General features: G+C 39.7%; 2 protein-coding genes across 5 annotated transcripts in view; one reads left to right on the top strand and one right to left on the bottom strand.

Moving 5' to 3' along the window:
* Positions 1-2,107, bottom strand: part of ENPP3 (ectonucleotide pyrophosphatase/phosphodiesterase 3) — a 72,474-nt gene extending 70,367 nt beyond the window's left edge. The window contains exon 1 of the mRNA XM_032843490.1: positions 1,972-2,107. Within this exon, the coding sequence (XP_032699381.1) occupies positions 1,972-2,049 (78 nt within the window). The 5' untranslated portion in view covers positions 2,050-2,107. The remainder of the gene's footprint in view (positions 1-1,971) is intronic.
* A 15,458-nt stretch (positions 2,108-17,565) lies between these two features.
* Positions 17,566-27,560, top strand: part of MED23 (mediator complex subunit 23) — a 42,631-nt gene continuing 32,636 nt past the window's right edge. For all 4 annotated transcript variants that reach the window (XM_032843501.1, XM_032843500.1, XM_032843499.1 and 1 more), the window contains exons 1-9: positions 17,566-17,774; positions 18,166-18,197; positions 18,351-18,438; positions 21,108-21,232; positions 22,217-22,328; positions 23,862-23,960; positions 24,565-24,666; positions 25,326-25,395; positions 26,673-26,785. In XM_032843501.1, the coding sequence (XP_032699392.1) occupies positions 17,727-17,774; positions 18,166-18,197; positions 18,351-18,438; positions 21,108-21,232; positions 22,217-22,328; positions 23,862-23,960; positions 24,565-24,666; positions 25,326-25,395; positions 26,673-26,785 (789 nt within the window). In that variant the 5' untranslated portion in view covers positions 17,566-17,726. The remainder of the gene's footprint in view (positions 17,775-18,165; positions 18,198-18,350; positions 18,439-21,107; positions 21,233-22,216; positions 22,329-23,861; positions 23,961-24,564; positions 24,667-25,325; positions 25,396-26,672; positions 26,786-27,560) is intronic.

The following is a 27,560-nucleotide window of genomic DNA, read 5'->3' as shown; positions in this document are numbered from 1 at the left end:
ACGCAGGCAGAAAGAGAAAGAGAGAGAGAGAGAGGAGGAGGAAGCTGGCTCCCTGCAAAGCAGAGAGCCCAACACGGGGCTCAATCCCAGGATCCTGAGATCATGACCTGACCTGAAGGCAGAGGCTTTAACCCACTGAGCCACCCAGGTGCCCAACAGGGTACTTTTGAAACTATGATTTTATTTATTTATAAAGATTTTATTTATTTATTTGAGAAAGAGACAGTGAGAGCAAGCATGAGAAAGGAGAAGATCAGAGGGAGAAGCAGACTACCTGTGGAGCTGGGAGCCCGATGGGGGACTCGATCCCCAGACTCCAGGATCGTGACCTGAGCCAAAGGCAGTCGCTTAACCAACTGAGCCACCCAGGTACCCTGAAACTATGATTTTAAAATGTTGAGCTTCTATTATAGATAGTAGGAAACCATTAGAAGGATACAAGGAAGGAAAATGAATGATGTCAAAATTTTGCTTCCAAGGGGTTTATAATTTCTTAAATTTATAAGATGGCATAAATATAATAAATGGCATAGAAGTGAACACTCCAAAGTTCCCAGAAGGATAATGAATAAATAGAATATCCTGACAGTTTACTTCATTATAGTTACTGGGCTCAATGCTTACATACACTGTTTCATTTGCTTCTAGAAACAATGCTTGAGGGACAGAATGGTGGTGACATTAACTAACATAAGGAACTAAGGAGAAAACGGCAACCTGATAAGTGTGAGAAATTAATCAGTTGGTTTTTGCCTTGTGATACCGGACAATAAGTCAGCAAGAAAGGGTTTGAAATTGTGTGACTCAAACTCAGTGAGAAGTCAGACCTCCTGGCTTGCTTGAAATTCTTGGTTGAGAATGTCACTTTTTTTAAAAAATCATGAAAAGATGAGGGGTATCTGGGTGGCTCAGTGGGTTAAAGCCTCTGCCTTTGGCTCAGGTCATGATTCCAGGGTCCTGGGATAGAGTCCCACATCGGGCTCTCTGCTCAGCGGGGAGCCTGCTTCCCCCTCTCTCTCTCTCTGCCTGTCTCTCTTCCTGCTCATGACCTCTGTCTGTCAAATAAGTAAATAAAATCTTTAAAAAAAAATCATGAGAAGATGAAATCGCCTACAGAGAAGATCTTTAGACAGGGTTCAGTGGAACACTGAACACTGCAATGTGCAAAGAGAAGAGAAATCAGCCAAGAATGCAGATAAAGAGAAATGTCATGAAAGTAGAGCCTATCAATGCCATCAGGAAAGCAAGAGAAGAGAGTAATTCGAGATGAGGAGATGAGAAAATTATAATAATAATCACCATCATCATCATATGCTATAGTATTATTGTTATGGAGACGCAGCAGGACAAGGACAGAGGAAGGACTGACTATCAGGACAGTAATAACAAGCAGAACAGAGAATGGTTGGGTGGTGAGAAAACGAAGGCAGTGGATGGACTACTCAGAGTAACTCTCTACTCTTAAAGATATTCATGCAGTATAAAAGGGTGACTTGGGGGGCTGATGATAATCACACTAAAATCAATGCTGCGAAGTGTTTCACCACAGATCCCCACTTTTTAGATTGATCAAATATTAATTTGTTGTTACTCATATTTCTTAAGCAAAACATGACTAAAAATATTAACTGGCATCACAATTGTCAGAAGGGATAAAGCTACGTACAATCACTTAAAAACTTTATACTTAAATAGCAACACAAATATAAATGGGGATTTATACACTTAACATTGTCATAAAGCTACAAAGACTAGGGGTATCTGGGTGGCTCAGGGGGTTAAGCCTCTGCCTTTGGTTTATGTCATGATCTCAGGGTCCTGGGATCTAGCCCCACCTCAGGCTCCCCAGGGAGCCTGCTCCCCACTCTCTCTCTCTATGCCTGCGCTTCTGCCTACTTATGACCTTCTTTCCCTCTGTCAAAAAAAAAAAAAAAAAAGGCTACAAAGACTATCATTAAAAATTATACTTACAATACAAATTATTTTATATTTCTTAACACTGCTCCTCTCAACAGGCTGTTCCGTTGGTAAAGCCAGCATAGACTCCATTAGCCGTAGAAACCTGTTTTACTAGAAGACAGCTGTACTCCTTCCTCTCTCTAGCCCAGCAAAGAGAAACTGAATGAGTTATCTGGCTGTGACCAACTTTTAAGTGTTTGGGAAGATTATAGCTCTTCAGTGATTGGACGATCAAAAGAGAGGGAAATATTCAAATAATAGCATCAAGAAATGAAAGTCCTTTTCTGGGACACTATAGACAAACATTAAATACTAATCAAAACACAGGTAACAAGAATAATACAATAGTCAAATTTTAATATGATCTGGCTATTTGTTTTCTTCTAAAATAACCCAAAACAAAAAGCCTCTTTAGGGAAATTCCAGAAGGTTTCTATATTTGTATAAACTTCACAGCACAGCTAAAAACCAACATATTAAAAAAATGCTTTAGGGATGCCTGCATGGCTCAGTCGGTTAAGCGTCTGCCCTCAGCTCAGGTCATGATTCCAGGGTCCTGGGATGGAGCCCCTGCATGGGGCTCCCTGATCAGTGGGGGATCTGCTTCTCCTTCTCCCTCCATCCTCCCCCACAGCTTGTGCTCCCTCTTGCTCTGCTTACTCTCTCTCAAGTAAGTAAATAAAATCTTAAAAAAAAAACACACACATTATTTGGATGCCTTTGGCACATAGTTCTCTGCACTTGATAAACTTAGAAACATCCAGAGTACTCTTTTAATTTTCATTTTTATTTTTGAAATTCTGAGGCCCAGGCCCCACTTCAACTGCATTAGAATCTTCTGGATTTGGGGCTAAATTATCCCAAAGATGCTTAACCAAGCCATTTTATATGTAGCCAAGTTCAGTGGAGATACTTCACTTTGAGCAGTGCACGCACTTTTGAATTCTCTTCTGCAAACATTTATTCTGGATTCTATTTAAACTTGCCAATTTTGCAGATAAAACTAGAGGACCTCTAGAGCGTGAGTACTTGCCCAAGGTCACCTTGGGTAGCGCTATCTCAGAAGTGAGACTCCACCTGGTATTGAAACTCCGGCTTCAGGGGATGCTATTGTTATCATTGCTGTAGTGGCAAACTGAGAGTGAGAAAGAAAAATCAAATGTACATCACAATTGGCATCAAAATTAGGAGATTCCTAGTAATTAGGGCCATTATCTAGTAATCTGACATACAACTTCAATTCTTCTATCTGCATTTATGACAACCTACTCAACCCGCCTTGACTCCCATCAACAGTTCTGCTTTTACTATCCTTTCTATGATGGTAGTTTTGTGCGACAATTTGGCTAAGCTATCATTTCCAGCTATTGAATCAAAATCGAATCTAGGGTGTTGTCACAATGGTATTTTGTAAATGTGGAAACATCTACAATCAATTGACTTTTAAATAAAGGGGAATACCCTCAATAATGTTGGTGGGTTTCACCCAAACAGTTTAAGGCTAAAACAAGAAATTTTGCCTCAAGACTATACCATTAGCGCTCCTTTCCAGCGTATCAGCTCACACTGCCCTTTGGATTTCAGACTTGCCAGTGTCAACAATCAAGGGAGTCAATTCCTTTTTTTCTCTCTCCCTCTCCCTCACTCCATCTTCACCTTTTTCTGTTTCTTTGGAGGACCTTGACTGATATAACTTTTAAACATCTCAGATTTTTCCTTCTTTTTAAGACTTTGCTCTATTTTAACCTCTCCTATTTGGACCTCCAGAATCTGTTATCTTGGCTTCTGTCTTCTTGATTTTTTTTTTAAGATTTTCTTTATTTAGGGACGCCTGGGTGGCTCTGTTGGTTAAGCATCTATGTTCAGCTCAGGTCATGATCCCAGGGTCCTGGGATAGAGTCCCACATTGGGCTTTTTGCTCAGTGGGGAGTCTGCTTCTTCCTTTCTCTGCCTACAGGTCCCACTGCTTGTGCTTGTTCTCTCGTTATCTCTGACAAATAAATAAATAAAATCTTTTTTTAAAAAATATTTTTAAAAAAGATTTTAAAAAAGTTGTTTATTAAAAAAAAAAGATTTTATTTTTTTTTTTTGTCAGAGAGAGGGAGGGAGGGAGTGTACATGTAGAGGAGTGTTGTACCCGAGTTTTTGCATCCGAGAGACCACCAAGGAGCCGACACCCATGCAATCACATGAGGGTTTATTCAACAAGCTTAAGCTTGGGCCCAAGTATACCCAACACAGCAGAGTAGGGACTTGGACCCCGAGCTTAGTTAAGGCAGGGGGATTTATGGGTTCCTGTTACTAAAGCAGGGTGGGGATTCCTATTACTCAAGCAGGATGGGGGTTCCTGGAACCAAAGCAGGGTGGGGCTTCCTGTTCCTAAAGCAGGGTGGGGGTCTCTGGAACTAAAGCAGGGTGGGGCTTCTTAGAACTAAAGTAAAGTAGGGGAAAGTTCAGCCCCTGGGCACAGGGGTCTGAGATGGCAGCTGGAGCTAAGATGGCTGTGCTTATGCTAAGGCTAAACCTGAGGTGGGATGGCCTTAATTTTTCTCACCTCCACAGGAGTTGGTGGAGGGGGGGGTGCAGAGGGTGAGGGGAAAAGCAGACTCCCCATTGAATGGACTCATTCCTAGTGACTGAGATCATGACCTAAGCTGAAGGCAGATGCTTCAGCTGAGGCACCCACATGTCCTTCTGTCTTCTTGATTTTTAACTGTTTGTCTTGATATTTTCTACAATAATTTGTATACCTGGACTCCAGCATGCTTACCTGGTACTGATTCCCCAGCTGCGCTCAGATGCGGCTTCCAGGTACGCGCCATGATGCCACGTGATCCTATACTAGCTTTGCTCACCAGAGTATCACTGAGTCTGACTCCCTATTTTTATTATGGTCATGTCCGCGCCACGAAGGCTCGCACCCGAGTTGTATCCTTCCACGGTGTCAGCTTTATTCAGTCATAAAGCAAAGTTAAACCACAAAGATAAAGCAGGTTCAGGATTCCAGACTCAATGACAATCACCCTGCTATTAAACTCGGCGTCCTCCACAGCGCACAGAGCAGGACAGAAGGCGAGTCACACGACAAGATAACAGAAGGGTGGGTGGAGGAAGGAAGTGGACAAACGCCAAGTCTGCCTGCGGGCCCACAGCGGAGATAAGGCCTGCAGTCCGCGTCCGCTCTGGGCACTGACTGCCTCTGAGGTCCCAGCGGGGAAGTCTCCCGGTTCTGCTCGGGGGTGCATCAGGCAGAGCCTTCAGCCGCGGTTGCCCTTTTTAAGTGGTCAGATGTAGACGAGTCATGCTGAAGAGTCCGACAGTTTGCTGCCCAAATCCTCCCCGTTTTAGAGGGATTTGATCAGTTTGGGGCCTCTGCAGAGGTCCTCCGGTTCTGCTCCTTATAATCTGTGGGGTGTCAGCTGGCTGGGTCTGGGTGTTACCTTCCAGCTAGTTTAACCTCTTAAGTCGTGCTTTGACAAGGGCTCCTGCCTGACGTGAGAGACTCCATTTTGCTCTCTGCGATTATATAATTCATTGCCTCCCCCCACTGCCAAAACATCCTTCCTCTTTTCTTCCAGCCTCATCCGCCACCTCTTTCAACCCGGTGAACACAAAAATACTAGATAAGAAAGTCAAGAGGCCTCTGATACAATCTTGTCTTTCTCACAGGTTAATTGACTCTTGACATTATTCATTTTTAAGGGGGTCTCAGTTTATCTCTAAATTACTAAATTAATGGAAAAATAACTTAGTGCTTTAGGTCCTGAGGTGAGTAAACCTCAGGGGCTCTACCTGGGGCACACACATGCAGTTATGGTAGAGATGTTATTAGCATCTCTAATATCTCTAACATCTACTGTAGCAATTCCCCTAAATGAGCCCTAAACCCCAACCTCTTTTGAGTATCCCAAGTCTTAGAAACTTAGTCCCAACAGTTCACCTGAGCACTGGACACTGACCAAATCTACAACCCCCCCATGTAACTTAGACTTCGGAATACACGGTCTGGTTACCTTGATCGGATCCTATACTCTAAGTCTCTTGAACCTTGAAAGCCACGCTATTCTTTTCCCCTATAAACTTTATTTTAAGAAATATATATAATTATTTATTTATTTGACAGAGAGAGACAGAGACAGAAGCAGGGTGAGTGGGAGAGGGAGAAGCAGGATCCCCACCAAGCAAGGGAGCCCAATGTGGGGCTCAATCCCAGGACCCTGGGATCATGACTTAAGCCAAAGGCAGGCACTTAATCGACTGAGCCATCCAGGTGTACCCCCCACCCTTTAAACTTTAGAACAATCTGCACCTTCTGGATTCTGAAAGCTTCTTCCTAGAACATTTATGCTCTGGTAGGTAGCTATCATTACATCTCCCACCAGTCCTAAATATTTCTCACACTCTACAAGGTCATCATGATTTCTGAGAGCTTTTCTAAAACCACAGAAAACCTATTTGCTGCTGTATTGGGAAAGCCCCAGGGACTGCCAGCATCAACTTTCTTAAGTCACGTAAACCTGCTCTTTCTGGTTCCCACCCTAGACCTTGAGTGGTAGTTGGACGAGCCAGACTGGGAAGGTCCAGAGAAACTAGATCCACTGAGAGAGGTGGGGGAGGTGAGGTAGATACTAGGCTCAGGTCCAGCAGCAGGAAGGAGTCTGTCAAGGTTGAGAGACCTCAAATAACATAATAACAAGGGGGCAGGTGGCCAGCTTCAAGGAGGGCCTGTCATAAGGAAAAGGCAGAAAAACACAGAGATACTGATGAGCATGCCTAGCAAGCAGAAAGTTACACAAATGGGCAGTTAGTATAAGAAGGGCAGATGCCAGACCTTGGCAAGTGAAGATCCAGCACTGGAGCTGATGCTAGGACTAGCAGTCCAGGTGGGACTGGTGTTAGCAAGGCTGAACCAGGGCTGAGAGGCAAGATTTTACATGAAGGTCAAGGTTAAAAACTCGGCATGGGCTATAGGACCCAAGTTCTTGAAACCGAAATATAAGTAGAGTGTCTGGGTTATTAGACATCCAAACAACGATGATGATAAAGTAGAATCAGAGCCTATAGATTGATATCAGTATTTTGCAATACCTATGAGTGTGAAAAGACATTTTCCAAGATGAAATACATAAAATCTCATTGCTAGTCAACACAGTTGAACATTTATGATTTACTTGGAGATAGAGAATGGTCATTTTGAACTTCAGTTAAACAAAAATTTTTTCCCAAGTGAACCGAAGGGGCACATGCACCCAAATGTTTATAGCAGCAATGTCTACAATAGCCAAACTATGGAAAGAACCTAGATGTCCATCAACAGATGAATGGATAAAGAAGATGTGGTATATATACACAATGGAATACTATGCAGCCATCAAAAGAAATGAAATCTTGCCATTTGCGATGACGTGGATGGAACTAGAGGGTATCATGCTTAGCGAAATAAGTCAATCAGAGAAAGAAAACTATCATATGATCTCCCTGATATGAGGGAGAGGAGATGCAACATGGGGGTTAAGGGGGTAGGAGAAGAGTAAATGAAGCAAGATGGGATTGGGAGGGAGATAAACCATAAGTGACTCTTAATCTCACAAAACAAACTGAGGGTTGCTGGGGGGAGGGGGTTGGGAGAGGGGGGTGGGGTTATTATGGACATTGGGGAAGGTATGTGCTATGGTGAATGCTGTGAAGTGTGTAAACCTGGCGATTCACAGACCTGTACCCCTGGGGAAGAAAATATATGTTTATAAAAAATAAATTTAAAAAAAATTAAAAAAAAAATTTTTCTCCCAACCCTGGAGGGGAAAAAAGAGTTCCATACTTCTTATCAGGAAACACTTATTACCAAGAAGGGAAAAAAAAAAGGTACCCTATTATTATTACTTTTTAAATTTTATCAATAAAAATTTGCAAGGATTTCTTTCTTTTTTTTTTTAATTTTATTTATTTATTTGACAGAGAGAGAACATAAGTAGGCAGAGAGGCAGGCAGAGAAAGAGGAGGAAGCAGGCTCCCTGCTGAGCAGAGAGCCCGATTCGGGGCTCGATCCCAGGACACCGGGATCATGACCTGAGCCGAAGGCAGAGGCTTTAACCCACTAAGCCACCCAGGCGCCCCACAAGGATTTATTTCTTAACTTATTTATAAATACATACACATCTCTGATTTTATACACATAACTACATAATTTCTTTAGTTTTGCTTCTGGCCCACAAAGCATAAAATACTTACTAACTGGCCCTTTGTAGTACTGTTAATCCCTAATCTACCCCGAATTTCTTCCATCTTTCAAAGGCTGCCACTAATGTATTTGGCCAGAGAAACTTGAGCCAACTTGTCACTTGAACCACCAATTACTACCTCTTATGAATCAGAAGTCAGAAACCTGGCTGGTGCCTCCAATGGCATTTCTGTTGTTTTCTACTGAGCAATCAACACTTCTAAGGTTGTCTCTAGGACCTGGAGCACTGTTTCTCTTACTTTGCCTCAAGTGCATGAATAAACCCCAGTAATGTAAGAATTTTAAGAGTCTTTCTTATTTGTTTCAAAACTCAGAAATAATATTACTGCCAAAAATTTTCCAAGTTCTGATAGGCTCTTCTTATTTTCAGTGTTCTCAAGTAGAGATCATTTGTGACTGAAATTCTGGAGACACATCCAGAAAAGACAACCTACAACCAGAGTGTTATCATGCTACCTGAATTCTCCAAGGCTCTCCAAGGTCCATGAACGTATAGGCTGTGGGTTAATTCTACTTCCCTGAAACCTGGCAGGAATGGATTATTTCCCAAGACTCTGGAATCTCTCTGGCATGTAGGAAAAAGGTCAGTTTTGGCTCCCCACTTGGTCCAGTATCTATTATAATGCCCAGCACCTAGAAGACATTCAATAGACACTTGTAAAATAAATCATTAATGGTTTCAAAAATAACCTAAGAGGACTAAGCCCACCCTCATAAATGTCTAGTAAACCAAATTATAATAAATTATAACTTATCTAGATATAACCTTGGATGTGATCCAAATCTTTTCCTATATCCAGCATCTCAGAAATAGCTATCATTTCAAAGGTAAGACACACTCACGAAACAAGGGCCCTTTATTTGGTTGATTTTATTCAATTCAGAGTAACAAATAACAACTGAGCACCACCAAGCCCCAGATTTTATGCCAGATGATCCAAGAATGTTTAGCATCTACTCTAAAGAGCTTCAGTCTGGTAGAAGAGACAGTTGCAACCATGATACAGTGTGACATGTGCTACATGAGTGGTATTAAAGAACTGCCAGGGGAATAGAGGAGGAAAGAATTGAACTTTTATAAGAGAATTCAGAAAGGTACCAACATGAGTTTGCTAGGGCTTCCATGACAAAATACCCTAGACTGCACAATTATATAATAACGTGTGTGTGTGTGTGTGTGTGTGTGTGTGTGTGTATGTGTGTGTGTGTGTATGTGCATGTGTTAGCTGGAAGTCCAAGATCAAGGTGATGTGGAGTTGGCTTCTCCTAAGGCCTCTCTCCCTGACTTGGGACACCTTCTCTCTATGACTTCCCATGGCTGGCTCTCTGTGCATGCATCTGTCTGCTATCTTTGTCTATGTTCCAATCTTCTCTGCTTATAAGGACACTAGCCATATTGATTAAGGCCTATGCTAATGACCTCATATTAACTTAATTACCTTTTTAAAGATTCTGTTTCCAAGTACAGTCATATTCTACAGTAGTAGGGCTTCACCATATGAATTTTAGGAAAACAAATAATTCCATAATGTAATAGGTAACATTTCTAATAAACATCATGTAACTTAAAACATAATTCAAACACTGTTGCTGAGTAGCAGGATCATGATTCCCATCACCCATGCCAGTTATGTTTAGAGCACAGTTTTTGCCAAGCTTTCAAGCACTTGCATGTATAGGCTTCGGGGGAAGTTCTGTGAGCCACTTGAAATTACGCGCAACCTTGATTTTGTGAATACGTGTATATGTATGCATATGGGTATACACGTATTTTTTTTCTTCATCGCTTACATCAGGAAAGAGCTAAACCTTCTAAAAACCAACACTTTAATTTTTTAAAAGATTTTATTTATTTATTTGTCAGAGAGAGAGAATAAGCAGGGGGAGGGGCAGGCAGAGGGAGAAGTAGGCTTTGCTGAGTAGGGAGCCTGAAGTGGGGTTCTATCCCAGGACCCTGGGATCATGACCTGAGCCAAAGGCAGACGCTGAACGAACTGAGCCACCCAGGCGCCCCAAGAAACAACATTTTGAAGGATAGGATGGGACCAATATGGCATGAGAAATTAGACAAATCCAAATTGTGGAACGTTCTGCAGAACAACTCTGTGGAATCTTCAAAAGTGTCAATTTTATGAAGTGGGGACAGAAAGGATAACAGAACTGCAATCTCAAAGGAGAAACCTAACAACTTAACGTCATGCAAGATCCCTGATTGGATCCTGCAAGAGTAAAATGGAGGAAAAGTGGAAGAAAAAAATGACAACTGAAGGACACTACTGAGACAAGTGAAAAAATGTGAGTATAGATGCATTCCACATAACAGTACTGTATTGATGTTTAACTTCCTGAGTGTGATAAGTTTATGTGGTTAGGAAAGTCAGGTCCTAGGTGCATTGACTTACAGAAGGCACATGGTAAAATATTTCAGAGCAAAGTTATGAGGTCTGGAAATAAGTCTCAAATAGTTCACAGGGATAGAATTAGATTGGGAGACGGACAGAGAAAAGAGAGAGAGGAAGAGATAAAGAAATAGTATATGTGGTAAAATGTTTAAAATATGTGTGTCAATTGTAAAATTCTAATTTTTCTTTAGGCTTTAAATTTTTCAAACTAGTTTGGGGAAAAGAAATAGTCTTTTGAGAAAGATAATGGGAGATGTGCTCTCCTCCATCCCCCAAACAAGGGAGTAAATAGAGGAAGGGGAGGGCATGAAGCTGAGCACACAGATGTTACATAGGAGAGGGCAAAAGACAATCAACAGGAACCTATCCCCTGGCCAGGAGCCTTGAGGCAGGTGTAGAGAGCAGACAATTTGGACAGGCAAAGGATCCAGGGGAATGTCCCCAAGGGGAAGATAAGTTGGCGAATACTCTGTGGCTGGTTCCTGAGAGGAGATTTAGGACTCAGAGTTTTCTGCATGAATTAGTGATAAGCACATCCAAAACTAAGCAAAGAAAAAAAAATTAGACAATTATTAACTCTCAAAACAAAAAGTGATACAGAAAAGGGAAATGTAATCACAGTGCACTGTGTTGCTAAGCTGTAAATAATAGCTACAGAGTCGGAATGGTATGAATGGTCTGTAATTATGTGCTTAACAAATTCTGATACATGAATAGGTTGGAGAAGGAGGAAATGTGAAGCATATCAGGGAACAATACATACTCCTCTTTCATGGCAAGTTGAAATATAGTCTCTAAAATGGAATTAACAAGAAATAGTAGAATAAAGCTTGTTATTTAGAAAAAGAATTGGAAGTGGCTAGGTTCTGGGAAATGAGAGGTGGGGAGAAGTTTGATTGAAAATTTTTTTTCAATACAAGCTTTGGAGAATTATTCATCTTTTTAATATTTACATATAGTGCTTTGAAAAATTGTACAACAAAAAAGAGTTAAGAATTATATTAATAGTATTACCAATTGATTTCACAATATATAACCAGAAAATTAAAGTTTTTAATTCTGGGGGGTGACTGGGTGGCTCAGTGGGTTAAGCGTCAGCCTTCAGCTCAGGTCATGATCCAGGTGTCCTGGGACTGAGTCTCACATCGGGCTCCCTTCTCAGTGGGGAGCCTGCTCCTCCCTTTCCCTCTGCTGCCCCCTCTGCTTGTGCTCTCTCTCTGTGTCAAATAAATAAATAAATAATCTTTTTAAAAAAAAAAGTTTTTAATTCCAGACAACACAATGAACACTACCAGTATGAGTTACAATACTATCTGATTCAAAACATCTCTATACAAATAAAATGATGCAGGAAAAATGAGGTTTTTGCAAGGCAGAATAAATCATAAGAACCAGAGTTCTCTAGGATGTGAAATCTATATGGTCAGATTTAAAAAATAATAAGCTTGAAGTTGAGAAGCCATTCTTTCTAAAGAAAGAAAGGAAAAAGGGAAGAAGTAGCTTGGGTTGAAGAAATTTAAATGTGAGTCTTTTGCCACAAACTTAGTGGCTTAATACAACATAAATTTATTTTATAGCTCTGTTTGTTACAGGTGTGCTACAGGTCTCATTAGGCCAAAATCATGGTGTCCATATGACTGGGTTCCCTTCTGGAGGCTTAGGGGGAGAATTTGGTTTGTTGCCTTTTCCAGCTTCTAGAAACCACTCACACTTCTTGGCTAGTGGTTTCCCTTCTCCATGTTCTCGGCCAGAAATCTTGTGTCTCTTTGACTATTCTTCCTTAGTCATGCCTTCTGGTTCTCCTCCTCGGGTTCCCTCCTCTACTTTTAAGGACTTTTTTTATTACATTGAGTCTATCCAAATAATGCAGGGTAGTTCTCCTAGGTTAAGGTCAGCTGATTAGCAACTGTAACTCCATTTGCAACTTTAATTCCCCTTTGCCATGAAATCTAACATCTTTTCAGGTTCTGGAAATGAGGATATGGACATCCTTAGGGGGCTATTATGTTGCCCACAAGAGACAAAAATACTTCTATACTTTCTCCTGATGCATGCAAGCACATACCTATAAAGACAGATAGTGGTTGACATTTTCTTTCTTCTCTTCCTCTGTCCTTCCCTTCTTCCCTCCTTCCCTCCCAGGCTTTCTCCCTTCTCTCTTCTCTTCTTTCCTTCCCAACAAAAGTGGAATTGTAGTGTGTGTAGTTAAAAGGGGCAGTCCTCAGGATTATCTTCATCTCTGACACCCATTTCAAGTTCGGGAGTCCCCAAGACAACACTTAGGTTTGATAATTTTCTAGAAAGACTCATGTTATACCCATGGTTGTGGTTCATTATAGCTAAAACATACATATGGCAATCTGCCAAGGGGAAAAGGCCCATAAGACAGAGTCCAGGGAAGCTCCAAAAAGACTTTCCAGTGTCCCGCTCCCATGGAGTTGTGGGCGGCATTACTTTCCTGACATCAATACATGACAACATACATGAAACATCGCTAAAGCTCACTTGAGTTCAGTGTCCAGAGATTACTGGGGCTCCACTGTGTAGGAATGCTTGATGCCTACGTAGCTGAATTCAATCTCCAGTGCCTCCAGAGGTTGACCTCATGGGAGAAACTTCCTTACCCCAAATCACATTGTTAGACTACCTAGGGTATCTCAAGGGCTCCAGGGAAACCAAAACACGGCACAACATTACAAGGGCTTCAATATTATCCTTCAGAAGTCAAGAGCAAAGAGCAGATTTTCATTTCATTGAGGAGTCTATGAGATTATTTATCTAACTTGGAACCTGAAACCCAGCTTACTCTCCACACCTTCCTTTACAATCTCAGTATTCCTTTATTCATCATCCATCCATCCATTCATTCATTCATTCATTCATGACATTATACTAGAATTTGGAAGAGAAAACATGAAGATACACATGGTACCCTTATGTTGTTCACATGTTGATGGGGTATGTCTCCTCTCTACTCCCATCCTCCGAAGACCCTAAGCTGTTTCATCTCTACCCGCGAAATCTAGGGTTCCCAGCTCCCCATTACATTTGCCATATTCTATTCCTTAGGGAGGTACGTAGACCCCTGGACCCTCAAATTTAGCCTAGTATTTCTTCTAAACCATGTGCTTGTTTTTTTAAGTTTCTTTTTTCTCTTTGCCTTTCTTTTTCCTTTTTCTTTTGTCTTTTTTATAGCTCACCCCACTATTTACAAACCCAAAACAAACTTATCATTAGCTGCTGACTCAGACTACCCACCTGGGCTTTCAGGGTCCTTCAGTTCGGAATGATGCCCACCCTGGCCTCACTCTCCAGGCTGATTCAAGTCTTTGTCTTGAGTCCAGCACTCAAAAAATCTGAATGTACCAGCCTTTTTCACAGAGATGTCCTAGGTGTTCTCAGTTTGTTCCATTCTTGCTGGTTACCTCTACCTCCATTTATGCCTTTACTTATTTCCTCAACTTCTGACTTAGTTCCTGTTCCCAGCACTAAGCCTCCACCTGGAACCAGTACAGCTGCACTGGTTTGATCATTAGCACACTGGCTTGGGTGCAATTACATGTTCATCTTTTTGCCCACTCTCTTTAAGTTGCTCCAGGTAATTATTCTTTCTGCTGAAGGTTTGGTCATTTTTGAGGAAAGCTAAGACAGTTGATATGTTACACATTCAAGCAGATCTCCAACCAGTCCTTTCCTTAATACATTTTTTTTCCCCTTCCTTCTAGTGAACACTTAGTGGCTTGACATTTTTTTTCTATATATATATTTTTTTTTAAATTTATTTTCAGCATAACGGTATTCATTGTTTTTGCACCACACCCAGTGCTCCATGCAATCCGTGCCCTCTCCAATACCCACCACCTGGTTCCTCCAACCTCCCATCCCCCGCCCCTTCAAAACCCTCAGATTGTTTTTCAGAGTCCATAGTCTCTCATGGCTTGACATTTTCTGCTGAGGGAATTATGTTCCATTTTATAGAAATTTCAAGGTAAGGATTTAGAAGACTATTTTAACAGAATGGACCAATTCTTGATTATGGCATATAGAATTAACAAAACCACTCTCTCACTTAGGGCTGTGATCATCAAATATTGCTGAAGAAATAAAAGAAGACCTACTTAAATGGAGAGATCCACCATGTTTATGGACTAAAAGACTCAATATTGTTTATGTAACAATTATCCCCAAATTACTCTATAGATTCAATTTAATCCCAATAAAAATCCCAGTATTGTTTTTTTGTCAAATAGACAAGCTGATTCCAAAATTATATGGAAATGCGAAGGGCTTAGGATAACCAAAATAAGCTTGAAAAAACTATTAAAATTGGAGAACTTAGGCTACCCTACTGTAAGACTTGCTATTAAGCTACAGCAATTGAGACAATATGATATTGGCATAATAATTGGAACTCTCACACTTTTGTAGTATAAAATGTATAAAATGGTAAACACCAGTTTGGGGAGCTATTTGACAATTTTTTATAAAGTTAAACATATACTTACCACATGACCCTGAAATTCTGCTCCTAGGCATTTACCCAACAGAAAAGATAACATATGTCTGTAGGAAGACTTGTTAAAGAGTGTTCATGGCAACTTTATTTTTTTTATATATTTTTTTATAAACATATAATGTGTTATCAGCCCCAGGGGTACAGGTCTGTGAATTGCCAGGTTTACACACTTCACAGCACTCACCATAGCACATACCCTCCCCAATGTCCATAATCCCACCACCCTCTCCCTAACCCCCTCCACCCAGCAACCCTCAGTTTGTTTAGTGAGATTAAGAGTCTCTTATGGTTTGTCTCCCTCCTGATCCCATCTTGTTTCATTTATTCTTTTCCTATCCCCCAAACCCTCCACGTTGCATCTCCACTTCCTCACATCAGGGAGATCATATGATAGTTGTCCTCCGATTGACTTATTTCACTAGGCATAATACCCTCTAGTTCTGTCCATGTCATTGCAAATGGCAAGATTTCATTTTTTGATGGCTGCATAGTATTCCATTGTGTATATATACCACATCTTCTTTATCCATTCATCTGTTGATGGACAACTAGGTTCTTTCCATAGTTTGGCTATTGTGGACATTGCTGCTATAAACATTCGGGTGCATGTGCCCCTTTGGATCACTACATTTGTATCTTTAGGGAAAATACCCAGTAGTGCAATTGCTGGGTCATAGGGTAGCTCTATTTTCAACTTTTTGAGGAACCTCCATGCTGTTTTCCAGATTGATTGCACCTCATGGCAACTTTATTCACATTATTCAAAAACTGAGAATAATGTAAATGTCCACCAACAGGTGAATTGATAAACAACGTCTAGTATAGTCATAAAATAGAATGATACACGTGGATGGGTCTCAAAATATGCAGCTGTGTGAAAGAAGCTAGATACAAAAGAGTATAGACTGTATGATTCCAATTATATAAACTTTAAGAACATGCAAATTAATTAGTGGTTAGGTTACAGGAATTAAAACGGTGTTTGCCTCTGGAAGGGAGATTGGCTGCAAAGTTACACCAGGAAGTTCCTGGTGTGATGAAACTGCCCCATGTCTCAATTGAAGGGGCAGTTAAGCCAGTGTAAATACTTATCAAGATTCACAGGAGCTGAACATGTAAAAGTTAGGTTATTTCCTTGTTTATGGATTATACATCAATTGAAAAAATGATTATTGGGGGGAAACACATCAAGATCTGGGACTAGGTGGTCAATTTTTATTCAACAGATGAAGCATCAGGAAGCATGATATAAAAATTAAATTATATTTGGTTATGAAAAAAGATATAATTCTTTCCTGACCACTGTACCTTTTTAACCATGCAAGCCCTGGCTAATATTAAGGTTTGCTAGCATTTCCTGAGAACATACTGATTTGGAAGCAGCATGGAGGCATGGAAATCTGCCTGACAGTAACTGAAAACTCTTAGAAGTGTTATCTGATTAAAGATAGTCCAAAATAAAATAATGTGTTTAACATACAAAAAAAAAAAAAGAAAGAAAGAAAGAGCACTAGATTGTTAGGCTACTTAGATTTTAATAATTCTGGCTCTGTCATTCTTCTGGCTGGGACATTCTACAAAATTGATTCCCGCCAATACAGTTCATTAAGTACCTAACATTGTGTCTAGCACTGAGCAAAAGGTGAACATGTATTTCATACATGGAGAACTCCACTACTAATGCACTAAGGAGTTTTATGAGGATTAGAAAGAGACTCTAAATCAAGTTGAACGAGGAGGGCAGGCTTCCAGAAATAGGTCAAACTGATGCTTGGAAGATCGCGGCTGTGGGGGGCACTCTCCCACGATGCACTTGGCCATTGATCTGACCCGCCAGTGGATCAGCCTTCCCATCTGCCAACCATTCTCTACCCCTACCTTCACCAAAGATGCTCTAGGTATTCAGTAATTGATAAATACTATTTTAGACGATTATAACTAAAAACTGTAGACATTATTGTTTGACTAATTAAAAATAAGTAATAATGCGTTCTTTTTTTTTTAACCTTTATTAAAAGCCTGCTATGTGTCAGGCACTGTTCAAGGCATACTTGAGAAGATATGGTTCCTGTCGTCAAGGAAATCGTGGTTTCAACTCCTGGCTCCGGAGAGTCAGCAGCTCACAGACATTAGGTTGATCAACGTTGCAGGAGGAGCTCTTCTCCCTGCCTGCGATTCCCTGGGCTCCAAGCTTCTTTCCTTCCCGGTAGGCAAAAGCATTAGTCCGGAGCAGGAAGCAACTCCCTCTCCAGCCAGGAGGTGGCGGCCTGCAGCCGACGACGCCTAAGCGTGACGTAGGCTCAAGGCTCCACTTGGGGGCGCTCTCGTCTGACTCGGCGGGCCGTCCTTCCCCGGCAGAACCAACGGGCTGAATCCTGGTTTCTTCAGGTTTCATTTTCTGGGGGCACCAGACGCTTTCCGGCTTCCGTGTGGGCGCCGGCGGTTAGCTGGGCCGAGGGGGGGGGAATCCTCTTCCGCGGGGCGCTTGAGAGAAAAAGCAACCCCCGCGAGCGGAGGTTTCCTGCGGGCGTCTCCGCCCCCCTGCCGGTCAATTCCCGGAGCTCGGGCCTCACCCGGGCCGCGCGCCGGGCGTCCAGGGCAGGCGGGGGCGATGGTACAGATGGAGACGCAACTACAGAGCATTTTTGAGGATGTGGTGGTGAGTGGAGTCGCCGGGGATGCGAGGCGGTGGCTGCAGAGGGGAGACCCCGGGAGCCCGACCCCCCCCCCCCGACCCCTCTCCTACCTTTCCTTTGTTGTAACACCTTGTGTGCCTGCCGGGCTTTAGCGAGTCCCAAAATGCTGTCAAATTCAAAGTCTCCTTTCAAGTCCACAGCGCCCTTCGTGACAGGCCAGGCCGGAAGTGATATTTTGTGCGGGTCGGCGGTTGAGGTGGCTTGTCCTGTGTTATTACCTTGTAAAATTTTCCTCAGGGAGGTCCCAGGTTTTGTTTTTTTTTTTTTCCTTTTCTTTTGTTTTTTCTTTTCTCTTCTTTCTGTTTTTAACATCGCTGACTTTTTGTTTTTTGTTTTTGTTTTTGTTTTTTACAGAAAACGGAAATTATAGAAGAGGCTTTTCCTGGGTGAGTTATCTGTGCGTGGCAGGTTTTTGTAAGTGTGTCTTTGTAAGATTTTCCTAAGCTTTGTCTTGGAGGTATCTAAGGTCCATGAGATTCTGGTTATGTGGAATGACCCTTTTAGAACTAGTAGCAAATAATGTGATTTTTGTTTTTTAGAATGTTTATGGACACCCCGGAAGATGAAAAAACAAAACTAATTAGCTGTCTGGGGGCCTTCAGACAGTTCTGGGGTGGTCTTTCTCAGGTGAGTACTGCGTTGTTACCACATTCAGCCGATGGGTTTTGACGCCTGCCTTTTTACATTACTTTGATGTTGCTGTTAGGGTCCTTCCGGAAAGGGAGGAGGAGAAATGTCCTCATTTGTTGTTTGTATATTCTGGTTTCCATTTGTTTCAATTTGCATTCTTTTTTTTTTTTTTTTAGAAGATTTCTTTTTTTAAAAAAGATTTTATTTATTTATTTATTTGACAGACAGAGATCACAAGTAGGCAGAGAGACAGGGAGAGAGAGAGAGAGAGGAGGAAGCAGGCTCCCTGCTAAGCGGAGAGCCTGAAGTGGGGCTTGATCCCAGGACCCTGGAGTCATGACCTGAGCAGAAGGCAGAGGCTTTAAACCACTGAGCCACCCAGGCGCCCCTAGAAGATTTTTTTTTAAAGATTTTATTTATTTATTTGACAGAGAGAGAGATCACAAGTAGGGAGAGAGGCAGGCGGAGAGAGAGGAGGAAGCAGGCTCCCCGCTGAGCAGAGAGCCTGATGTGGAGCTCGATCAGGACCCTGAGATCATGACCTGAGCTGAAGGCAGAGGCTTAACCCACTCAGCCACCCAGGCACCCTTCAGTTTGCATTCTTCCAGTGGAGAACTGGTAGTAAGAATTCAAACTGATGACAGCACAATGTGAGGTGTCTTTAAAATAATCTCCACCATGTTACCTTACATAAAACCATTTTCGTCCTATTCTGATTTATTTGGTGCATGTGAGAACAACTCTGGTAGGGATTGTAAGAGATATAAATTACATTAATTTACTCAGCAAAGCAACTAGCTAAAGCATTGATACAAAGATACTTTGGTTAAAGATACTATAGTAAAGAAAGATGCTACAATAAGGATACTATAATAAAGATACAAATGTATTCTTTTTTTAAGATTTTATTTATTTGTCAGAGAGAGAGAGTGTGTGTATGCCCAAGTGGGGGGAAAGGCAGGCAGAAGGAGAAGCCGACTCCCCGCTGAGCAAGGAGCCAGATTGGGACTCGATCGCAGGACCCTTTGATCATGACCTGAGCCAAAGGCAGACACAACTGAGTGAGCCACCCAGGCGTCTCTACAGAGATATTCTAACAAAAATGAGGAAAGGAGCAATAAAACTTAGTAACAAAGAACAGTCACCAGAAAATGTATACATGAAAAAGACAAAATGTATGATCCTTAAAGAGCTGGTGTTCAGTAGTGTATTATCTTTTCATGGTGTATTTTTGGTAGGAAAATGAGAACTGTTTGCATTTGAGCCTCTGGTGGTAAGACTTGCTATGCAAACATGGCTCACATCATGGCATACGTTCATTTTTTAAAAATCTTGTTTTAATTATCTTCTAATAGGTAATCTTTTTGTATGACTCCAGATGCAAAAGGTACCAAAAGGAGAACCCAATGTATAATCTACCTTCCATCTCCCTTAGCTTAATTACTGCTCTTTTTCATATCACCAGCTAGTATCCCCAGTTTGTTGCCTTCTGGAAATATTTTACACATATAGGATTCCATTTTTATAGAACATTCATATGATGTGTTCACTGTTCATTAGCACCTTTTTCCCTCCTGCTATTCACTTCTGAAAGTAATTCTACATCATTCCATTGAAAGTTACTTCTGCCTTCTTTTTTACAGCAACAGAATCTATTATGTGGCTGCACCTTCCTTTATTTAACCAGTCCCCTACTGACTGACACAGGTTATTTCTTAACTTCTCCACTCTCAACAATAATATAATGAACAATATTATGCACAGGACATTGAATAAATTCCTGGAAGTAGTATTGCTAGGTTAGAGGGTATGTCTATTTATAATTTTTATAGAAATTGCCTAATAGCTTTCCATGAAAGTCTTAGCAGTTTATACTCCTCTAGCAGTATCTAAGGGTATCTGTTCCCTAGGGTCTCACAGTAGGGTATTCCTGAATTTTTTGATGTTTGCCAATCTAAAACAGAAATTATATCTCTTAGGTTATTTTGCATTTCTTTGGTGTTGAACATCTTTTCAACGTATTTTAATTTTTTAATAATCCATTGAAAATTTTATGAATTAAGGATGGCCCTTATTTTCAGGAAGTTTGTATTCTAATGGGGGAGCCAGGAAGAAAATAGCTATTTCTAAATCAGCAATGTACATTCAACAATAGCAGTGTGTCTGAGAGACAGTGGTAGTGCAGACCAAGGGGACATGTAGGTTCTTCTTGAGGGCATCCTAGAAGTAAGACTGATATGGGGACTATATTTTGGTATACAGGTCTAGAAATTTAAGATGTCATTGGATTCACAATTGGGCTCTTAGGGATTAGATTCACGTAATTCTCATAAGGCTTATATACTCATAGTGGATTTTTTCCCCCCACTGACACATCCTTGTTAGAGTTTTCTGTTGACCATGGGTATGTTAATAAAATCTTACTCCTTTTGGAGGTCCATGTAATAAAAATGGTGGGAGTTTATAGAGCTGTATGATTTTATGCTTAATATAACTGAAATACTAAATCTGAATTTTTCCACTTTTAAAAATTGTTTCCCCCTTTAATGTTTATAGTGGAGTATTTAATTCGTAGTCTTGATATACTCCCAGACGTAGTATTAGGTATTTGTCAGTTTTAAAATGTCGCTTTAGATCTAAAGTGTAATCATTTTCTAATTTTCCAGGAATCTCATGAACAATGCATCCAGTGGATTGTTAAATTTATTCATGGCCAGCATAGTCCTAAAAGAATTTCTTTTCTTTATGACTGCTTAGCAATGGCAGTGGAGACTGGTCTTCTTCCACCCAGGTATGTTTAATGCCAGATATGAGCAATCCAAAGAATTTTTTTTTTTTTAATTAATGTTTGGAAATTGGTCTAGATTGTTGTTATAAAAGGATGAAGGAATGAAGAAGGAAGTTAGGCTCAACAAATAATCCTTCATAAAACCTTAGGTTTTAGTTTCTAGGATGTAGTATTCCTAGAATTGTATACTTAAAGGCTCAAAACCAGGCAGGCTTTGCCTTTCAGTCCAAGGGCTAGGATTACTTAACATTTTATTAACATTCATGGTTATGGTGGTTGACTGAGCTCAGTAGGCAGTTTTATCTCAGGGTCTTGTGATTGCACTCTGATCGTGGTTATAGCTGTAGTTAGGACAAAGGTTTCCCCATTCATACATCTGGTGGTTGATGCATGACTATCATCTGGGCTTTAGCTGGGCCTATCAGCTGGAACCTACAATAGGCCCTGTCCATGTGACCTGGACTTCTTCACAGCATGATGGTGTCAAAATCAAGCATTCAAAAGAAGGCCAGGCAGATGTTGCATTATCTTGTCTTGGGGGTTGTAAGTGTCCCTTTTGCCATTATCTTAGGCCTGCCCATGTTTAAGGGAAGAGAACGTAGATACTTCTCCCACTTCTTCATGGGAGGAGTATCATTACCGCCCTTCAGAAGAACATGTGGGATTGAAAATCTTGTTGCAGCCATCCTGGAAAAATATAATCTACCACAAACTGATAGATGGTAAACATTTAATCAATAGCATTTGGTAAATTTCTTTCTAGTAAAAATATAACACAATATTATTTAGTTCTGTTTTGTGTTCTTTCACACTAATAAAAAACGTAATATACTATGTATGTAATTTTTTAAAAGTATTATTGAATAGTTATATACCTTTCTGAAGAACATTATGACAGATATAATATCCAGAGTACACAGACCTTGGCTATTGGAGAACTTGGCAAAATTGTGTCTTGTAACTGGAATGGATATTCTTATTTTCTAGGATGGTTTGTGAATCCCTGATAAACTCCGACACACTTGAATGGGAAAGAACACAACTTTGGGCCTTAACATTTAAACTGGTTCGGAAAATAATTGGGGGAGTGGATTATAAGGTATTTTTTCCTTATTATAAAAAGTAATCACTTTCAGACATGAATAATTTTTCACTGTGTATCTTAATTTCTTATGTAGTAGTATCTTATCTTATGCAGTAGTATCTTAATTTCTGATGAGAGAAATGAAATGGAAGTGTTTACAAAATCTGGTTTTTGTTGTATTTCCTAAATTAATTTAGGAAACAAATTTCCTCAACAAATTTCCTAAATTTGTTGTATTTCCTAAATTATTTTGTTGTATTTCCTAAAGGGATTTAAAATTGCTCAGTGTTTCCCACAGCTTATCTGCTTTTCTCCCAATAGTCTTTAAAATGCAGATGGCTAATATATTTTTATGATGAGTAGAGAAGTCATCAGGCAAACTCTGGGCCCCTTCATCCCACAGATTGAGAATGTGGTGGCCTGTTGCAAATGAAAGAGCACAGAGCAGGGGTGTGTGGAACTGTGAAGTGTTGTGGGCATCAACTGATAAAGGGAGAAAGTCCTGCTTCACTTCTGCTTTGACCTCCTTTGAAGACATGTCCTTCAGCAATTCTCTTGAGCCAAACTAACAGCATAGCATATACTCTCTGTGTATCTTAATACAACTCAGGATCGTCCTTGCTGCACAACCATTCTCCTTCTTTCAAATCACTTTTGTTGCTGTCCTTTTTGAAATAATTGCCAATGCCTGACCCAGTACTTTATGTCTGTATTTTCTCTAGTCTAAATGACTTAACTGGTAATTACTGATTTGAATCATGATTTAATACAAAATTTAATCTAAGAAGTTGTTTGTTTTGTTTTGTTTTGTTTCTTCCCCCACCTAGTTTCCTTAGCAGGTTAACATGAAGTTTTTACCTTCTTATTTGTATGGTGCTTTCTAATTGTTTCTAATTACTGTCATGTCTATGTTTTGTCTATCTTTTTTACAAGATTGATCACACAGTTTATACTCAATAAATGCATGTTGAATGAAATTTCTTCTCCATGTATCAGATTCTTCTCTGAAGTAATGTAACTGATAATAGATAAGCAGAGATGACCGTTTAACAGAATAGCTTTATTGGATAAGTTTGAGTGATTAGGCGTGTGATAATGAGAAGGGGGAATGAAGTTAGAATATGACAAAGGGAGTAAGCAGAAGGAATCACCTGCCAGAAAGTTTAACATTAAGGCCCATGTCTGATATTTTCAAATTCTATTCAGATTATTTCTGCCTCTCAGCCCAATTTAAGCGTTTTGGACCATTGTAACAATGGAAACTCTTGTAATGTGAGGGTCCAGAAAGCAGAGTGTGGCAAGATTAATTTTTATTTGTAAGGGACTTTCTTTGTTCATTCATATTGTTAGACATTCTTTAGAATTCTCTTTTGGAACATGACTCTTCTTTTGGGCTAATGTCAGGGACTTGAGTGTTAGCTTTGATTGAAAATGTGATCTGGGAGGTAACTTTTTTCCTGAGCATATAAGTGTTGAAACCTTTAGGTGTTTTAACTAGGACAGGGGGCACTACTTAGTTTTAACCTGTGGGTTTTCTTCTTGTTACAGGGGGTTCGAGATCTCTTAAAAGTGATTTTGGAGAAAATCTTGACAATTCCCAATACAGTGAGCTCAGCCGTTGTACAGCAGCTTCTAGCAGCAAGAGAGGTAATTTAGATATGTCTGCAATTCATTGATCATAACCTCAAAAGAGTCTAGTTTTATATAGTTTTGTGCCTTTAAAATGTAGTTTGTGGACTGTTAGTGGACTGTGGTAGTTTGTGGACTATTCCATTTGGGAACTTCTACAAAAATCACTTGTAGTTTTAAAGATGCTGTTTTGCTTATATTATATTTCAGAAAAAAATTTTTAACTTTTGATTAAGTCATGGTTTTTAATTAAGAAAATAACAATATAGACATTCAAATATTTTTAGCTGCTATAAGGCTTTAGCCTATAGACTGCTTAAAAGATCTTTGTGTTTTATAACGGATATTGCAAGAATTACTACTTTGGTCTGTTGCTTTTCTGTTAGAATCTATCAACATTTAAAGCAATGTTACTTAGTAACGTCCATTTCATTGTTCATTAATCTCCATTTTTAGAGAGTCTTCACATATAAATGGACTCTTTATGCTACAGATTAAGCCCAGTAAATCCATGAAATAATATCTTTGCTTTTAATATCTTTGTTGTTGTCACTGTTGCGTTTAAAGAGCTTATATGTGGAACTAACCAGGAAGAATAACATTGCTCTTTTATTTTTCTTAGGTTATAGCATACATCTTAGAAAGGAATGCCTGTTTATTGCCAGCCTACTTTGCGGTCACAGAGATTAGGAAACTATATCCTGAGGGAAAACTTCCACACTGGGTAAATATGATATTTTCCAAGTTTTTTTGGTAGAAATTCTAATAAAAAATAGCTATATTAATCTTATTTTTGCATGCCTATCTTTAAAATGGTCACTTTTATCCTGAGATAAAATGTACTTTTTTATCATTATAATGTGTTCCTTTTATTTCTCTGCTATCCTGTTGAAACAGTTTATTGTCTTTTTGTTTTTTTCTTTTTTGTAAGATCTTTTTCTTAGAATGTGCCTGGGGTGGGGGGGGACAGAGGGAATGGGGGAGAGAAAATCTCAAGCAGACTTCCTATTGAGCATAGAGCCTGACCCAGGGCTTGATCTCACAGCACTGGGATCATGACCTGAGCCAAAATCAAGAGTTGGATGCTTAACCAGTGGAGCCACCCAAGAACCCCACGACAGTTTCTGTATCACGTGTGAAAATATGCCAGCTTCATGAAATATCACAGGATGTGGTGGTATTATTTGGCTTAATTTAGGAACAGATGAACTGGGAAGGAATTGTTTGAAAGAAAGTAAAAGAGGACTGACTTTTGAGTAATTTTTACATGCCAGGTATTATATTAGATTTTTACATGCTGTCTCATTTTACATAAATGATGGTTATATTAAAAGCAGTCTTGATTTTATTTTTATATTTACATGTTTTTTGTTTTATTTTTAGTTACTTGGAAACCTGGTATCAGACTTTGTGGATACCTTCAGGCCCACAGCAAGGATAAACTCTATTTGTGGTAGGATTATAATTTAATATATACAAAATAGGACCTGGTTTTTAGTGAACTGTTCAGCATTGGCAGATGGTATCTTACACATATTTTGGTGGTTTGTCATTTTGGTAATTTGTAGAAGCTTAAATAATAGCCATTTACTTGTTTTCAGGTACTTTGTTTGCATAGTATAGGGAGGGGAAAAGCAACTATCTTGCCTGAGTCTAAGCTTCAGATAGAATCATTCTAGAAGATACATTTCCTGGTGATTAGAGGGAACTTTTAATAGAGCTAGTAAAGCACCATGGAATATCCAGGCAACTAGAAGTCTCAACTGACCATTCCTCTGTGGCCATAGTACACAAGACTATAAGGCTGTTTAAGCTTATTCCAATTCACACTTTTGCTCTGTACTTCATTTATTTTCTTTTTCGTTTTTCCATGTTTTGTTTCATTCTCAGAATTTGCTTTTAAAAACAAGCATGTGATTTGGCAATTTATGCAGTGCCCACTACTGTATGGGTATATAGACCATTATTTAGTCAGTGACCAAATTTTGAACACTTCTTGTGAGTTGGGTGCTATTTTAGATTGGAAATGCAAAAATAAAACAAGCCGACTCTAGACAAATAATTTTCAGACTTCTGGCTTTTGTGACTGAACTGAGTGGATATTGATATCATTTAATGAATTCTGGAAGCGATGCAGGTTTGAGAAGGATGATGAGTTCAGTTTTAAGATCTGTTAAGCTTGAAGTCCCTGGGAGACAGCCAAGTGACAGTATTCATTAGGCAGTTGGGTATATGAGTTGTTGGTCATATGCTACATCTAAGCCTCTAGGAACATCATGCATAAAGTCAATTATGTTGACCCTAGACTAGAGATCTGCAAACTTTTTTTTATAAATGGTGATCTAGCAAATATTTTAGGCTTTGTGAGCTATACCATCTGTTGGAACTACTCAGCTCTGCCATTAGAGTGGGAAAGCATCAGTGTCCCAATAAGACTTTACAGAAATAGGTGGCAAACTGCATCTGGCCCATGGATTATACTTTGCTCATCTTTATCCTATATGCTTGGACAAATGCCAACATTTTTGAGTTTTGAAGGCCTGTAAATTGGTCTCCAACCATCTGAAGTTAAAATAATCAAAGAAAATTCCCCAAATTTATATCTAATTACAACCTTTTAAAACCAGTACCTGATTCAGAATAGGTATTTATTAAATATTCATAGAGTGAATGAAGGACTAGGCATTTGTGTTTACATTTGCTTTAAAACATTTTCTGTAATACATACAGGCCGCTGCAGCCTTCTGCCAGTTGTAAATAACTCGGGAGCCATTTGTAATTCATGGAAATTGGATCCTGCAACTCTTCGTTTTCCTTTGAAGGGCCTTTTGCCATATGATAAGGTATGTTGATAAATATAATGGAACTTTGGTCCATCTAACAGTCTTCATCCTGAATTATATGATGTGTTGTGCTAAATTGTCTCTTCACAGAATGAAGAAGTATATATTTAATGAAAAATAGTTTATGGTTTATCATGTGATTCTCATGTTCACGTATACCCTGTGGTTTGTAATATTGGATGTTTATGCTCCAGTTTGTCCCGGCAAAGCACTTAGATTAAGAAAACTGAATCTTTATAATGGAAACCTTTTTATTTTTCCTTTGCAAAGTGAGGACCAAAAATGAATTTGCACTTTTCTTAAAATTTGAAGAGTGTGTCTCTCCTTTGTTAGATTTTTTAAAAAATTTTTTTAAGTTTTTAAAAAATTTCAGTAGTCTCTATGCCCAGCTTGGGGCTCGAACTCAAGACCTCAAGATCAGGAGTCACATGCTCTTCTGACTGATCCAGCCAGGTGCCCCTACCTGTGTTAGATTTTTTGAAGGGAGGTTGGAGAACACAAAAGTGGAGTAGAATATTCTCAAGAGAAAAAAATCTACAAGTATTGATAAAATGAAGCATGAAATAAAGCCACAATGAAGTTTGATATATTCATTATAGTATCTTGGAAGTTGAAATGGTTACAGAGCAGGGTATGAGGAGGACTAGAGATTTTTCATGTAAGTGTTTTGTGTCAAAAATGATGTACAGAGTGATTAGGAAACTAGTCCAGAAGTGAGGGAAATAGCAAAACTAAGGTCACAATCCTGGACTCTTGGCATATTAGTTGGCAAAAC

This window comes from Lontra canadensis, unplaced genomic scaffold (assembly GCF_010015895.1).
Source record: "Lontra canadensis isolate GAN:19392208 unplaced genomic scaffold, GSC_riverotter_1.0 scaffold141, whole genome shotgun sequence".
Classification (NCBI taxonomy): domain Eukaryota; kingdom Metazoa; phylum Chordata; class Mammalia; order Carnivora; family Mustelidae; genus Lontra; species Lontra canadensis.
The sequence above is the reverse complement of the archived record's forward strand: the minus strand, read 5'-3'. Positions and strand labels throughout refer to the sequence as shown.